The 14,340-nt window shown below is 56.2% G+C and overlaps 1 protein-coding gene across 5 annotated transcripts in view; it reads right to left on the bottom strand.

Moving 5' to 3' along the window:
• The window catches only part of Phactr3 (phosphatase and actin regulator 3), a 123,922-nt gene that overhangs the window by 25,016 nt on the left and 84,566 nt on the right, over positions 1-14,340 (bottom strand). For all 5 annotated transcript variants that reach the window (XM_069990092.1, XM_069990096.1, XM_069990095.1 and 2 more), the window contains exons 5-7: positions 10,234-10,443; positions 8,657-8,831; positions 7,709-7,932 (exon numbers count right to left, since the gene is read on the bottom strand). In XM_069990092.1, the coding sequence (XP_069846193.1) occupies positions 7,709-7,932; positions 8,657-8,831; positions 10,234-10,443 (609 nt within the window). The remainder of the gene's footprint in view (positions 1-7,708; positions 7,933-8,656; positions 8,832-10,233; positions 10,444-14,340) is intronic.

Below are 14,340 nucleotides of genomic sequence, written 5' to 3'. Positions count from 1 at the left end.
GAGTCAGAGGACTAGGCCAGAGAACAGCCCCGGCTGACACCTCGGAGAGCAGCTGGCCTATGGCTCGTGGAGAGGACCCCAGAAAGATCCTGAAAAACTCCCTGGGTTGAGGGAATGAAGCTGAGAGACCACGGAGACCGTGGGACTGGGAAGGACAGAGAAGGCCCAAAGGTCGGCAGAGAGAGCCCCGAGTCGCCCACCCATCACCACCCGGTGGAGGAGCAGCTCGCAGTGCTCCATGGGGAGCGCAGGCCTGGGGGCCCATGCCATGGTCGAGCTGGGCCCCATGGGGAGCGCAGGCCCGGGGGCCCACGCCACGGCCGAGCTGGGCTCGGGGAGCGCAGGCCCGGGGGCCCATGCCATGGTCGAGCTGGGCCCCATGGGGAGCGCAGGCCCGGGGCCCGCGCCACGGCCGAGCTGGGCCCCATGGGGAGCACAGGCCCGGGGGCCCACACCACGGCCGAGCTGGGCTCGGGGAGCACAGGCCCGGGGCCCGCGCCACGGCCGAGCTGGGCTCGGGGAGCGCAGGCCCGGGGGCCCACGCCACGGCTGAGCGGGGCTCGGGGAGCACAGGCCCGGGGCCCGCGCCACGGCCGAGCTGGGCCGTACCACCAGCCCCAAGATGCTGAGCGGCGCACACAGATGGTCCCGCCTCATCGAGGGGAAATAATTTTAGCACTGGAGTGAACACTACTCTAGTTCTATCTAAGAAAAGTGAATAGCAAGCCAGACTGTACTTATTTAGACTACTTCCAAGTAACTGCTTCCCAGAATAAAACTCAAGGGTATTTATAGGAAGAGAAAAGTATCCAAAGACCTAGAAATGAATTCACAACGTGTGTCCTCCAATCAAAACTTACCACAGCTACAAGGAAGCAAAGAAAAGCTCTATGAACTAGCTTCTAGCCTGGCCAGGAGAATGGTCTGTAGGTTATCATTGTCAAATCAGAGGTGGTGAGAGAAAGTTCAACAGCATCCAGAGACAGGCAGACAGACATTCTGTGTGGACAGAAAGCAGAGGGGACTCCAGACACAGTGCAAGGAAGGAGATGGTGGGGATTTTCTCACACCAATGAAGAAAACCCAGACAACTCAGAACACCATGCGTGGCTGAATATCCTTCAAGATGAAAGCAAAATCAATCAATCAATCATTCCTATATAACGTCCTTCAGGCAGAAGGACAGGGATGGCAGGCGGAAGCTGAATCTGAACAGAGGAGAGATGAGCTGGGCACCGCTGGGCAGCGCATGGCATGTGAACATGTGGTCTATATTATGATTTAACTCTCTTCAAGGAGAAGGGACTTCGTCAATAACAGCAGCCACATGGTAGGACATTCCAAGCGCATGAATCGGATGGATGTCCACAATGGAAATGAAGTAAGGCTATTAGCCTGTGACACGGCATGATTAGCGAATGTAGACAGTAAGGAAATAGAGGTATACTCTAAACTCTAGAGACCCACCACTAAAACTACCAAAATGGTATCGTTCAAAAGGCAACAGAGGAGGTAAAATGCAGTAACAAAGTATGCCCAACCGAAAAGACAGGAAAAGAAAAAAAAGAATCAGGTGGAAGAAATGAACATAAGCAACCAGATGGCAGACTTAAGCCTAACTAAATCAATCAGATGCATGTAAATAGTTAGGATGCCCTAATTAAAGCCAACCATCTGCAGAATGGATGAAAAAGCAAGACAGGGGGGCTGGGAAGGTGGCTCAGTGGTAGAGCGCTTGCCTTGCATGCCTGAGGCCCTGGGTTCGATTCCTCAGCACCACATAAGCTAAAAGAAAAAAGCCGGAAGTGGCGCTGTGGCTCAAGTGGTAGAGCGCTAGCCTTGAGCTGAAGGGCTGAGGGACAGCGCCCAGGCCCAGAGTTCAGGCCCCACGACCGGACCAAAAAAAAAAAAAAGCAAGACAGGACAACATGGTGCCTGCCAAGCTTGCATGCTAAATATAAAGGCACATGTAGAAGAACAGTAAAGAGGTACATTCTCATACCAATCACTGAAAGCTGCAGAGATGTGCTGAGACTTCACAGCAAAGAACCTTATTAGGGACCGGAAGGGTCAGAATCATCCCATGGCAAGATGGCAGATGCTACTTCACCAGGAAGGGGGAGTAAGAGCCTCAAGAGGGGCAAACTTAGTGAAAAATGGGTGCAAGGAAACAATACATACATCTATGGTTGCCGCCAGGGATGGCCATGAATTCTCTCAAGAATTCATAGAAGAGGTGAGCAGGAATCCGTGGGGACAGAGCACAGCGGTACCCTCTGACCGAGGCCAGAGGCTCAAGTGCACTCCTCATTTGTACCACGACGGATCCTATTCTGGGCCAGGAAACATGCTTCCCTCAACTGCAAAGGGCTCAATTCACATAAAACATGTTCTGAAAATTGGAAGTCAATAGCCAAAAGGATCTCCAGAAAAATACCCAGTACTTGGAAACTAAACAAGAAATGTCATCAAAACCCATAGTTCCTAGAAGAAATCAAAAGCGAAACTACCAAGCATTTTGAAGCAAATGGAAATATGTCATAATGTTACAGGGGAATTTTATAGCATTGAATGTCTGTATTAAAAAAGAAGCAATGTCTCCAATGGCATCAAAGTCCATTTTAAGAAGCTAGGAAAGCAGTAACAAAGTAAACCACAAATAGGAGAGAGAAAAAACAAGATCAGACCAGGAAGCAAAAAAAATAACTGAAACCTAGAGTGAGTTCTAATAATAAAACTGATAAAACTCTAGACAGATTGATAAAGAAAGAGGAGGGCAGAAGGTAGAGGGAGAGACTGAGGGAGGGAGGGAGGGAAGGTGACATCGGCATCATGTAATTATAGATATTAAAAGGATATAAGGGAATATTCCAAACCACTTTATGCCAATAAATTTGGTAATTTAGTCAAAATGGACAAATTCCTTGAAAAACTACAATCTACTAAAACTCACTCACAATGAATTTTACAAAACATTTAAAGAATGATAAAAGTATTATACAAAAATATCAGAAAATTGAAATAATGGGATACTTTAAAAACCCTGTAAAGCCAGAAGTCGCTTCGAAATCAGACAAGAAAATACATTCAGGAACATAACACTAAAGACAAAAATCAAGAATACTGATGTAAAAATCTTTTAAAGAGTAGCAAAGAGACTCCAATTATTTAGATAGATTGTATTAAGTTACTATCAAGCAGATATTATCTCATAAAAGCAAGATTACTTTATCATTCATAAAGCAATCCATGCATGTAAGTCAACGAATTACTAAAGTACTTTTTAAAAAGAAAGAAAAGCCACACCAGTACTTCAATAAAAGGGAAAGCACTCACAAAATCCAATATTCATTACTGATAAGATCAAAAAGGGGGGGAAAGGCTAACACCAACAACTCTTGTCAAATGTGAAAAGAAGGAAACTTCCTGAACCAGGCACAGGTCTTTGAAAGGCCGTGGACTGTTGCTGAAGGAAGAGCCTCCCCTAAGAGCAGGAGCAAGACAAAGATTTCAACCTCCCCAGTTCTGGGAAGTGTCACCCATGAAGACCTGGCCAGCGCCAGGAGGCTAGAGGAGTAAGGAAGGGACGAGAGAGTTCCAGCGTGGAAAGGAAGGAGGAAAATGTTCATACACAAGTAACACAGTCATCTGTGCAGGACATGCAGTGGATCTACAACAGCACTGCTGGAGAATCAGGAGGTCAGCAAGGCTGCAGAATATCTTCTTCCTGGCAAGAGTCAGCTGCTCTTCCAATATACCAAAATATCTATGTAGCTGGTATTTTTACTTGTTTATGGCATAGCCATAAACAAGTAAAAATACCAGCTACCCATAAACAAGTAAAAATACCAGCTACATAGATCCCCAAACAGGAAACACTGAAGCAGGTTTCTGACAAGAAATAGTTATGTACTGACAAAGACAAAACATTTGTGAGGGCGTTTTTAACAAATGAAATACTCATCAGGCAGAATACCAAATATTATTCACATTCCAATTCTCCCCCAAAATTCATCTGTAGATTCAGTTGAAATTCTAACCAGTGTGTGTACAGTGTGTGTATGTGTATATGTTTGTGCATGTGTGTGTTGCATGTGGAAGGGCAGGTGTGCACGAGAGTGGACAGTATGTATTGCATACATGTATATACATGTGAGTGTGTGCTGCACACATGTGTATGTGTAAGTGTATGTGTTGTACACATGCATGTGTGTTGTATACATGTATATGTGTGCATACAGGAACAGATTAACTATAAAATGGATATGCACGTGCGAAGGACCTATTAGTCAGAACATTTGAAAACAAAATTGAAGAACTAATACGTTTGGTGTCAGAACATATAATAAAGCCACAGTCATTCAGACAGCATGGTGCTGCTTAAGAGACAAGCAATGGATCAATGACAAGAAAGAGAAGTTTAGGGACTGGACCACACATGTGTGGATCACTAATTTCTGACACAAGTAGTTCAGTGGAAAAAAGTATTTTTATCTTTTCAATGAACGGCACTGGGCCTTGGCTCACAACATATACTGTACATAACTGACCAAAAACAACTCATAGACACAAATGTAAAACCTGGAAGTGTAAAGCTCTGGATGAAAACGCAAGCGCGCACCTTTGTGACACTGGGCCCAGCCACGAGCACGCGCCATAGCTGAGCGGACGGCAAGATGGTTTCCTCAGAACAAACGGCTGCTGTACTCACACAGCCGTCCCCCAACAGGGAGGAAGTGCTCTCGGAGCAGGTATCAGATGAAGGGCTTGTATGGCAAATGTATTTAAAACATAGAAGAAACTTCTTGCAATGTAACAAACAACCTCATCTTGAAAACTGGGAAAACATTTTAAATAGACATTTTTGCCAAACAAGGGACACAGGAGCCATAAGCCTGCGAGGGGAAAATGTTCAACATTATTAATCATTACAGAAATGAAGCTGAGAACCGTCTTGGACAGCCATGGCCACCGGCTTCTAGGGTGGGCGAAGGAAGCCCTGTGGAGTGACCACGTGGTGAGGCACCCGAGAGGGGACAGGCAGGCAGGGCCACTGTGGAGACAGCGCGTCCCCTTCTAAATGCATCCACGCCCAGGTGCAGCCTGGCCGTTCTGCTACTACTGATCAACCAGAGGAGGGAGCAGGTGTCCCCACAAAGCCTGTTTACAAACACGGCCCATGCTGTGTTGGCAACAGCTGAAAACCACCCGGGGGTCATGAATGGAGGCCCGTCCACACCCCGACCAAGCAGCCCACCCGGCCATCCTCCAAAGTGGTGATGAGCGAGGAAGACAGACAGGAGGTATACTCGGGACACGGTCCACAAAGAAATGGTTTCTCACCTGACTTACATAACTGTAACCCCTCTGTACATCACTTTTATAGTAACAATAAAAAACGTTTAAGAGTACATACTGATTCCATGTACCTGAGTTCTAGAAAGTGCTCTGGGTGATGGGGAGCGAGGACCCAGGAGCAGGGGGAAGTTCGGGTGCGTGTCGGACGTGCTATCTTAAGGGTGGTAACACTGCGATGTACAATTCTGTATGTCAGTTTTACCCCAATAACAAAAAGGGTGGATTAAGGACATCCTTACCCATACCCCTCCTGAAGAGTGGGGACCAAAAATGAGGACTTTAAACGCAGCAACAAAGACCTTGCTGACACCTGTTCACAGGCCCCTCCCTGGCTTCCTTACCAATGAGGAGTTCCTTGTGGGGCACCGCAGGAGACAAAACCCGCTTCCCACATCTCTCCTCCCTTGAGACCTCCTCTTCCTCCCTTCTGCTCACCCATTCTGCTCTAGAACCTTCCTTTCTGCCTTGGGAGCAAACCCAGCACTGTCCAGTCTACACCACTGTTCCCTCAGCTCTGAATTCTCTCGGCTGCCTCCTTGGAATGCCTCCGCTCCACATCACTCCCAGAGTCACGCACGTGACGTTGTGTGTGGCCTTGGCTGTCTGATGCAGCTCTTGGGCTAGGACTGGAATGTGTTCTGATGCACATGTGTGTGCTTTCGGTGTATATTGTTTGCTGTGGTGGTTGTTCCATTCACCACGGGAGAGGAGAGAACAAGTGTTCCCTGATCATGGCTGATCCGTGGGGCTCAGCATAGTGCCAGACAGGCAGTAGGGCCTGGGGAAGGGATGTCGAGAGACCTCCAGGTGTGTAACCTGCGGCACTCTCCTCACACACCTGCCACTGCACTCAGCGCTCTCCACATAGCCTGTTAGCTGTTCACAACCATCCAAAACACCTGTCAATAGACTGCACTGCACGATACCACATACACCTGTTAACAGCACAGTGTTCAAGAAACACCCACTACTGTACACTATCACAACCCTGTGCATTTACAGCTGTGCGGTGCATAAGAAAGGCTCAGTAAACACTCATCCATTGCATAGAAAAACATTGAGAGACCTTAATAAATACCCATTACCCTACTGTTCTTCTGGGCTCATCTCTGGAAAGCCTCATCTTCAAAGATAAGCCTTGCCCAGAGCCCTTCCGCTTTAATGACCACCAGCCTCCCGCGGCATGCTGGGACCTGAGGCCACGCTCTGTCTGCACTGGGCGAGCAGCACCCTCAGCCCTTCGTGCAAGGTCCTGAAGAGTGGCACCTGGGGCTGCAGCTCCTCCCCAGCCAGTGGCCAGCGGAGAACGCCAGTCCACACACAGCCCCGTGGCCAGCGGAGAACACCAGTCCACACACAGCCCCGTGGCCAGCGGAGAATGCCAGTCCACACACAGCCCTGTGGCCAGCCAAGAACGCCAGTCCACACACAGCCCTGTGGCCAGCGGAGAACACACACAGCCCCGTGGCCAGCGGAGAACGCACACAGCCCTGTGGCCAGCGGAGAACACACACAGCCCTGTGGCCAGCGGAGAATGCCAGTCCACACACAGCCCCGTGGCCAGCGGAGAACGCCAGTCCACACACAGCCCTGTGGCCAGCGGAGAACACACACAGCCCCGTGGCCAGCGGAGAACGCCAGTCCACACACAGCCCTGTGGCCAGCGGAGAACGCCAGTCCACACACGGCCCTGTGGCCAGCGGAGAACGCCAGTCCACACACAGCCCTGTGGCCAGCGGAGAACGCCAGTCCACACACAGCCCCGTGGCCAGCGGAGAATGCCAGTCCACACACAGCCCTGTGGCCAGCGGAGAACGTCAGTTCACACACAGCCCTGTGGCCAGCCGAGAACGCCAGTCCACACACAGGCCTGTGGTCAGCCGAGAACTCCAGTCCACACACAGCCCCGTGGCCAGCGGAGAACGCCAGTCCACACACAGCCCTGTGGCCAGCGGAGAACACACACAGCCCTGTGGCCAGCGGAGAACACACACAGCCCCGTGGCCAGCGGAGAACGCCAGTCCACACACGGCCCTGTGGTCAGCCGAGAACGCCAGCCACGCACGGCCCTGTGGCCAGCGGAGAACGCCAGTCCACACACAGCCCTGTGGCCAGCGGAGAACGCCAGTCCACACATGGCCCTGTGGCCAGCGGAGAACGCCAGTCCACACATGGCCCTGTGGTCAGCCGAGAACTCCAGTCCACACACAGCCCCGTGGCCAGCGGAGAACGCCAGTCCACACACGGCCCTGTGGCCAGTGGAGAACGCCAGTCCACGCACGGTCTGTGCCCCATGCCCCCTTGGGTGGCACCTGTGGCCGTGGACCCTCCCCACCGCCTGCTTCCTCACCAGAGATGATGGAGTCATTCAGCACCTCTTCATCCTGGTACAGGAGCAAGTCGTCCTTGAGCTCAGAGTTCAAGAGCAAGTTCTCCTTGTTCTCCTCCGACTCCTTGGCGCCCTCACAGCTCCACGCCTCCTCCCTCTCCTTGCCCCGCTCCATGCTGGACGCTCTCGACAGGCGGACTTCCACCCGCTTCTTCGGAGACCCCTTGCTCTCCCGGCCCTGGAAACTAAACCAGACAGACCGCGCGGGTGGCATCACACCACCTGCATTGACTAGGGCCTAATAAGGGGTGTGGCTACGGTGGTGCCTGGCTTCTGGGATTTGATTTCAGGTCCGGAGCAGAGCGCAAGACCCCAGGAAGACCGCAGGGCTGTGAGCCCAGGACGCACGGCTGTGTAGACTGCCGTGTGGTGGAGAGCACAGAACATGCATGTGGGGAACGGGGCCACAGGTGGTCCAGCAGGGTGCAGAATGGGCACATTCGGGAGCTGGGAAGCGTGTCTGCCTGTTCTGTGCTCTGCCCGACCACACCTGGGCTCTGTGCCGGCTGCCTCCAATAACCCCGCTTCCTTTCCCGAGCTAGAAGTGATCGCACCGGCCTCCTTCCACCCGGCACCCGCACCCAGCCCTCAGCGTCCCCGAGCTGTGGGGGAAGAGTGGCCTTCGCCCCCTGGCTTTGGGGTGCTACACACATCTTGGGCCCTGGGGGCCATCCAGGGGGCACCTGGGGTGGGCACGCAGGCACAGGCCCGGCATCCGGGGTGGACACGCAGGCACAGGCCCGGCATCCGGGGTGGGCACGCAGGCACAGGCCCGGCATCCGGGGTGGGCACGCAGGCACAGGCCCGGCATCTGGGGTGGGCACGCAGGCACAGGCCCGGCATCCGGGGTGGGCATGCAGGCACAGTCCTGGGGGCGGCGCCGGGGCTCCTGTGGGGGCCGAGCCTCACCTGTCCTGCCGGTGCTTCGTGGCCAGCGCCCGGTGCAGCTCCTCGATGATGCGGCTGGGGGGCAGCGGCCGGTGGACGGTGGTGAGGTGTGGGGACCCCGTGGGGGTGGAGAGCTGCCCCCGGAGGGGCGGCTCGGTGCTCTTCAAGCTGGAGCCTTGGAAGAGTGCAGCCTGGCCTGGGTGCGGGAGGAGGGAGAGAGGGCGTGCGTCACGTGTCACGCTTCGTGCATTATGCATCATGCTTTGTGTGTCCTGCGGGGACCGAGGCCTTGAGGCGGGGCAGGAACCAACGAGCAAAGAACAGAACGCCCACGCCACACCCACACCACACCCACGGCCAGGCGCCGACACAGGTGGAGATGCAGGGCCGGCCAGGCTCCTGGGAGCAGCGGTCAGGACAGCCCTGTCCCCTCCCTCCATTGGCGGGGGAGGGGGGGTGGCGGGGGAGCTCTGTCCCTGTTGTGTCTGTGAGGAGGGGCTGCGCTTTGTGTGGGATGCACACACACACTGCCACCAGCACCCCGCCCTCCCCACTTCATTTCTTCGGGCTTCCCCTCCCGCCCCTCCCCCAGGGACAGGGTGTGAGGTGGCACCAAGCAAGATGTGCTAGGGGATCAGGAATCCCTGCCGCGTGGTGCCCTGGCCTTGCGTTTCCCCGAGGGGACGTCCCCTGCTCCTGACAGGACCACATCTAGTGCTTCACGGCAGCACCCCCTCCCACACCAGCACCCTCCGCCCCTCACCTAGGAGGAAGCGCCACTGGACCAGTTTTATATCCAGGAAATGGAGGCAACGCCGTGTGCGTGCAGCACTCCCGCCACTGGGTCACGACGCCCAGAGAAACAAACCGTCACCGGGGGACGTCCCAGGAGCGCCCCTGGCTGCACGCTGGACACGCGGTCCTGCACCCGTGTGCCCCCCATTCCCTTTTCTAAGAAGAGGAGACAGGCTCAGAGTGGACTGAGGGTTGTGCGGTTGGCGGAGGCTGCAGGGGGAGCCTTCCACCGAGAGAGGGCGCCCTCCTGTCCCCAGGGCCCGGCGGCTGACACGCCGCGGGGCGTCTGGGCCCTGAGGAAGGGAGGGGCAGGATGGCAGGGATGAGGAAGCTCCCGTTGGACCCCCCTTGTCTAATGTGACGAGAAATCGGCCCTTAAACCATGACGTGGGCCACTTCCGGGCAGCAGGCCTGTGGGCACTGCCTGGATCTGGGACTTGCAACCTCCTGAGCCAAGACTGTGAGCCTCCTGTTGCTCTGTCATAGCAGCTTGAACGGACCAGGACACCTATAGCCTCCGCAGCCCTTTCCCAGGTGAGGGAGGGGAAACCCGGGCAGGAGGTTTTCTACTTCTCTGCTGCCATCTAGCGGTCACATGCAGAAGCAACTCTTCACAGAATGGCAGAGCTAGAAAAGGAAGGGAAGCCCCCAGCCTGTAGCCCCTCAGCGGGGAATCCTGGCGCTACAACCCTCCCTTTAATCCCCTATCAGTGAACCACGTGGGGGGGGGCCGTGCCCTGACCCCTGAGCCCCTCCCGCTGAGAGCAGGCTGGAGGAGGAGTGGAAACCCAGCGTGCACTTACCTGTGACACTTTTTGTGAGTTTGCAGCTTCCCTTGGGCAGTGGGGTGGGCAGCAGTGGGGGGCTGGGGAGCGGTCCCGAGGATCTTTCCAGGGGTCTGAGGGGACAGTCCTGGGAGTCCGTGCCCACTAAGGCTTGGGAGAGCTGGTCAGCGGTGGGCAGGAGGCTGCCAGGCTCAGTTTCTTCCTCACTGGACGCAGATGGCATCTTGGCTGGTCCAAAAGCAAAACAGGGCATTCAAAAACGTTCCCGTGACCTCGGGAGTGAGGGGCGAGGCCGGAGGCTGGCGGCGGCGGGACGGCTGCTAGGGACGGCTGCGGACAGCTGGCCATGGCTGTGTCCCGTGGTGGTGGGAATTAGGGGAAAGGATGATTGTCCACACACAGTCCGTGCCGCCTGGAGAGCAGCGGCCACCACAGCAGGCTTAAGTTGCCTCTGCGCTTTCTCTGTGACCTTGTTTAAATGACCAAACCTCTCTGTGCCGCCATTTCCTGTGACCATGTGCTAGTGACCCTGGCTTGCTGGCCTCCAGTGAGGAGGTGAGGCAGGAGATGGGACTTCCAGGGGCTCAGCTACCCAGAGCCCCGGGCCCCTCTCTCTCCAGCCCAGCCCGGGCCCCTCTCTCCAGCCCAGCCCGGGCCCCTCTCTCTCCAGCCCAGCCCAGGCCCCTCTCTCTCCAGCCCAGCCCGGGCCCCTCTCTCCAGCCCAGCCCGGGCCCCTCTCTCCAGCCCAGCCCGGGCCCCTCTCTCTCCAGCCCAGCCCGGGCCCCTCTCTCTCCAGCCCAGCCCGGGCCCCTCTCTCCAGCCCAGCCCCCTCTCTCTCCAGCCCAGCCCGGGCCCCTCTCTCTCCAGCCCAGCCTGGGCCCCTCTCTCTCCAGCCCAGCCCGGGCCCCTCTCTCTCCAGCCCAGCCCGGGCCCCTCTCTCTCCAGCCCAGCCCGGGCCCCTCTCTCCGCTGCATGCTCAGCCTCTCCATCTCCTTGAGCACCGGCTGCTTTGTCTGCTCTCTCCTGTCACTCTGTTCTCTACCCAGCCAGGCCCCACCATTGCCCAGTCCCTGGCCCAGCTTCCTTTGCGAGGACCTGGAGAAAGGGTAAAGCCACCACCACGTTTTTTTACCCCTTAAGTTCTGCAGGGAACCATCAGGGACAATGGGACAAGGTGGACGAACTTTGGGACTGTCCCCCCTAAGGTCCCTTCCTGCAGGGTGCCGCTTCCACTCCCCGCTTCAGGAGCACTCTCCACCCTTCCGGCCACATACCTCACCTGCAGGAGAAACCGAGGTCAGCAGAAGGGACACTTCCCAGGTTCTCTGCGGGTCATAAACCGGCTGAGCCTCCCTGTGAAGGGTGTCTCTCTAGAGACTGCCCCTCACACTCCAGCCTCAGTGTCCCCTTCTAGTGTCCTCTCAGTGTCCCTGGGGAGGGGGCCACAGGAGGCAGGATCAGGCACACACAGTGCCTGGGGAGGAAGAAGCCAGCTCCCTCCCCTGGCTCTGCAAGGCTGGGCACAGGTGGACAGGTCAGCCTGGCTCCTGGGAGCAGCGCTTGAACTGCGCTGTCCACGGTGCTGAAAGTTCAGGCAGGCCAGGCTGGGCTGCTGCCTCTGCCCTCAGAGCGCCCAGCAAAACCTAAGATGCAGACGCCGGCCCAGGCGTCCCATGGGCTCTCTCCTCCACATTAGAGTTCCAAGCACTCTGCCAAGCCCTTTGCTACATCAAACTCACGCCCGAGAGACTGCTAACACCCAGTGAGGAAACTCTGAGAAGTACAGGGACACAGCTCTGGATCCCCCAGGCAGTGAGCAAGGAACAGCGGCCGTGAACTCGTCCTGCATGGGTTCTTCTAGAACCCTCTCCAGACACCCACACATCTACTATCCTAACGGAAATGTATGAGACACGCTACTATTCTAAAGGCCACAGAGGGGCGCTTGCACCCGCAGCCTGCTTTGATGGATTGAGCTCACACGCTTCTTGCTTCTGTGCGAATGGGTCTGGGACTTCCTGCCTGGCTGCTTCCAAGTGGGAGGGTCATGTGGCTTCGCACCCAATAGCTGCTGGGTAGGCGAGCCCTGTCCTCAGGGAGACCTGGCACCACCCAGCACACTCCCCAAGTTGTGGGAATGGAGTCGCAGGAATGGCCAGCCTGCGGCGCCTGCCTGCCCGCTCCCAGGCAAGTGGCTTTGCCCTCTGCCTCTCTGGGCCTCCGTTTCCTCACAGGCACAGGGCCTGCCAAACTGCCCACCCCCACCCCACAGAAGGACCCTGGTGTGCCCGGCCCTGGGGGGAGGGGAGAGCGTGGCGGCACGTCTCCTCAACCTGGCCGTCTGAGCGCGGGTCCTCTCCACGAAGCACTGTGCCGCCCACCATCCCAGCAACCTGGCCTCCAACTACCAGGTGTGACGACCCAGCGTCTTCACGGTGCCCCTGCATGGACCGAGAGCCCAGGCTGAGAACCACGCTGGTTTTGATTTGGGGGTTGCTGGTTTTGTTTAGATGGGGTCTTATGATGAAGTTCAGGCTGGCCTAAAACTTGCGATCCTGCCACTACCACCGGAGTACTGGGATTACAAGTGTGTGCTTAAGAAATGCGCCTCAGGGCTGGGAAGGTGGCTCAGTGGTAGAGCGCTTGCCTTGCATGCCTGAGGCCCTGGGTTCGATTCCTCAGCACCACATAAGCAAAAAGAAAAAAGCCCGAAGTGGCGCTGTGGCTCAAGTGGTAGAGCGCTAGCCTTGAGCTGAAGAGCTGAGGGACAGCGCCCAGGCCCAGAGTTCAGGCCCCATGACCGGACCCCCCCCTTCAAAAAAGAAAGAAACACACCTCAAATGAAATGATTGTCATTGAGAGAGGCCAGAAGCAAGCACCACAGCCTGGCCTGCTCTTAGGCCACCAGTCTGGGCCCTGAATGATGGGAATGGACAGGCCACCTTTGCCTTCTGAGCCCCGGGCTCCCACAGAAACCATACAGACAGACTCTGAACTGGGCTCCCGGGGTCTGGGTCAGCCACTGTGCCCAGCTGGGCCAGAAGGCCAGGTAGGGCTTTCCTAGACCAGCCCCAGGTGGGCTCTTCCACATGGGGAGGCATGGCACATGCTCATCCCATTCGGCCTGGCTCATCAACTCCTCCGTTTCTGCTGGATCCCATCCCCCCATCCCAAAATCAATCCATAACCCCTTGCTCCTCTGAGAATGAAGTTCCCCAAAGACGATCACCAGAAGCGAGCCCGCGGAGGCCCTCCCCACAAGGCCCTGACCCTCGCAGCCCAGCCTCAGACCTGCTCCCCAGCCCTCTCCCCGGGCCAGCCACACTGCCTCCCCCAGGCCCCGGCTCCTGTGCCAGCCCAACGCGAATGCCCAGCACTCAGGCCTCAGGCGCTGCTCCTCCTCAGCCACCCCCATCCCCGGTCAGTCCTGGACTGGTCCTTGGGCTTCCGAAGCCAGCCCATCTCTGTGGAGCCTCGGCCCCTCCTGAGCTCTGGGCTCCTTTCACCACCACGACCTCCACTCCTGGAGGTCCAACAGGCAGGAGGAGCCACACCCAGATCCACAGCAAACTCTCCACCACTGTCCGCGGTCCGTCCCTGGGGGCCAAGTACTCTTCCAACAGCTGCAGTCAGGGCTCAGCAAAAAGTCAATCCTCCCTCACTCAGCCCAGCCCGCCAGCCAGCCAGCCAGACCCCATGTCCACGCCAGTCTTCTTTCTTCTCTGCCCTGTGCCTCGTCCCTAGTTCATGGACTCCTGTCAGCTTCACCTAAAAGCTGCTTCTTGCCACCTTGATTGCTGACCTCTCACGCTCACCATCCTCCCATCCTCGTCTCCCTCCAGCCCCAAGTCAATTCACTAGTCCAGAGCTCGACTGCCCAGGGCGCTGTGGCAATGGTCTCAGTGTGGATTGTATGCTCTTTGTTGGGATGGAAAACTCTATAAACGCCTGGCCTGTCCAGATAGAAAAATCCCTCCTGACTCGGCACCAATGTGGACCAGAGGCCACCTCTCTCCTGGCCTCAGTGCTGCCCCATAGGACAGTCTCCTCCCTGTCCACACAGTAGCCACTGGCTGCACGTGACCACTGAGGGAACCAAATCTTTAATTCTGTTGTGTTCTCATG

The sequence above is a fragment of the Dipodomys merriami genome, unplaced genomic scaffold (assembly GCF_024711535.1).
Source record: "Dipodomys merriami isolate MVZ:Mamm:240054 unplaced genomic scaffold, mDipMer1.0.p SCAF_39, whole genome shotgun sequence".
Lineage (NCBI taxonomy): Eukaryota > Metazoa > Chordata > Mammalia > Rodentia > Heteromyidae > Dipodomys > Dipodomys merriami.
The sequence above is the reverse complement of the archived record's forward strand: the minus strand, read 5'-3'. Positions and strand labels throughout refer to the sequence as shown.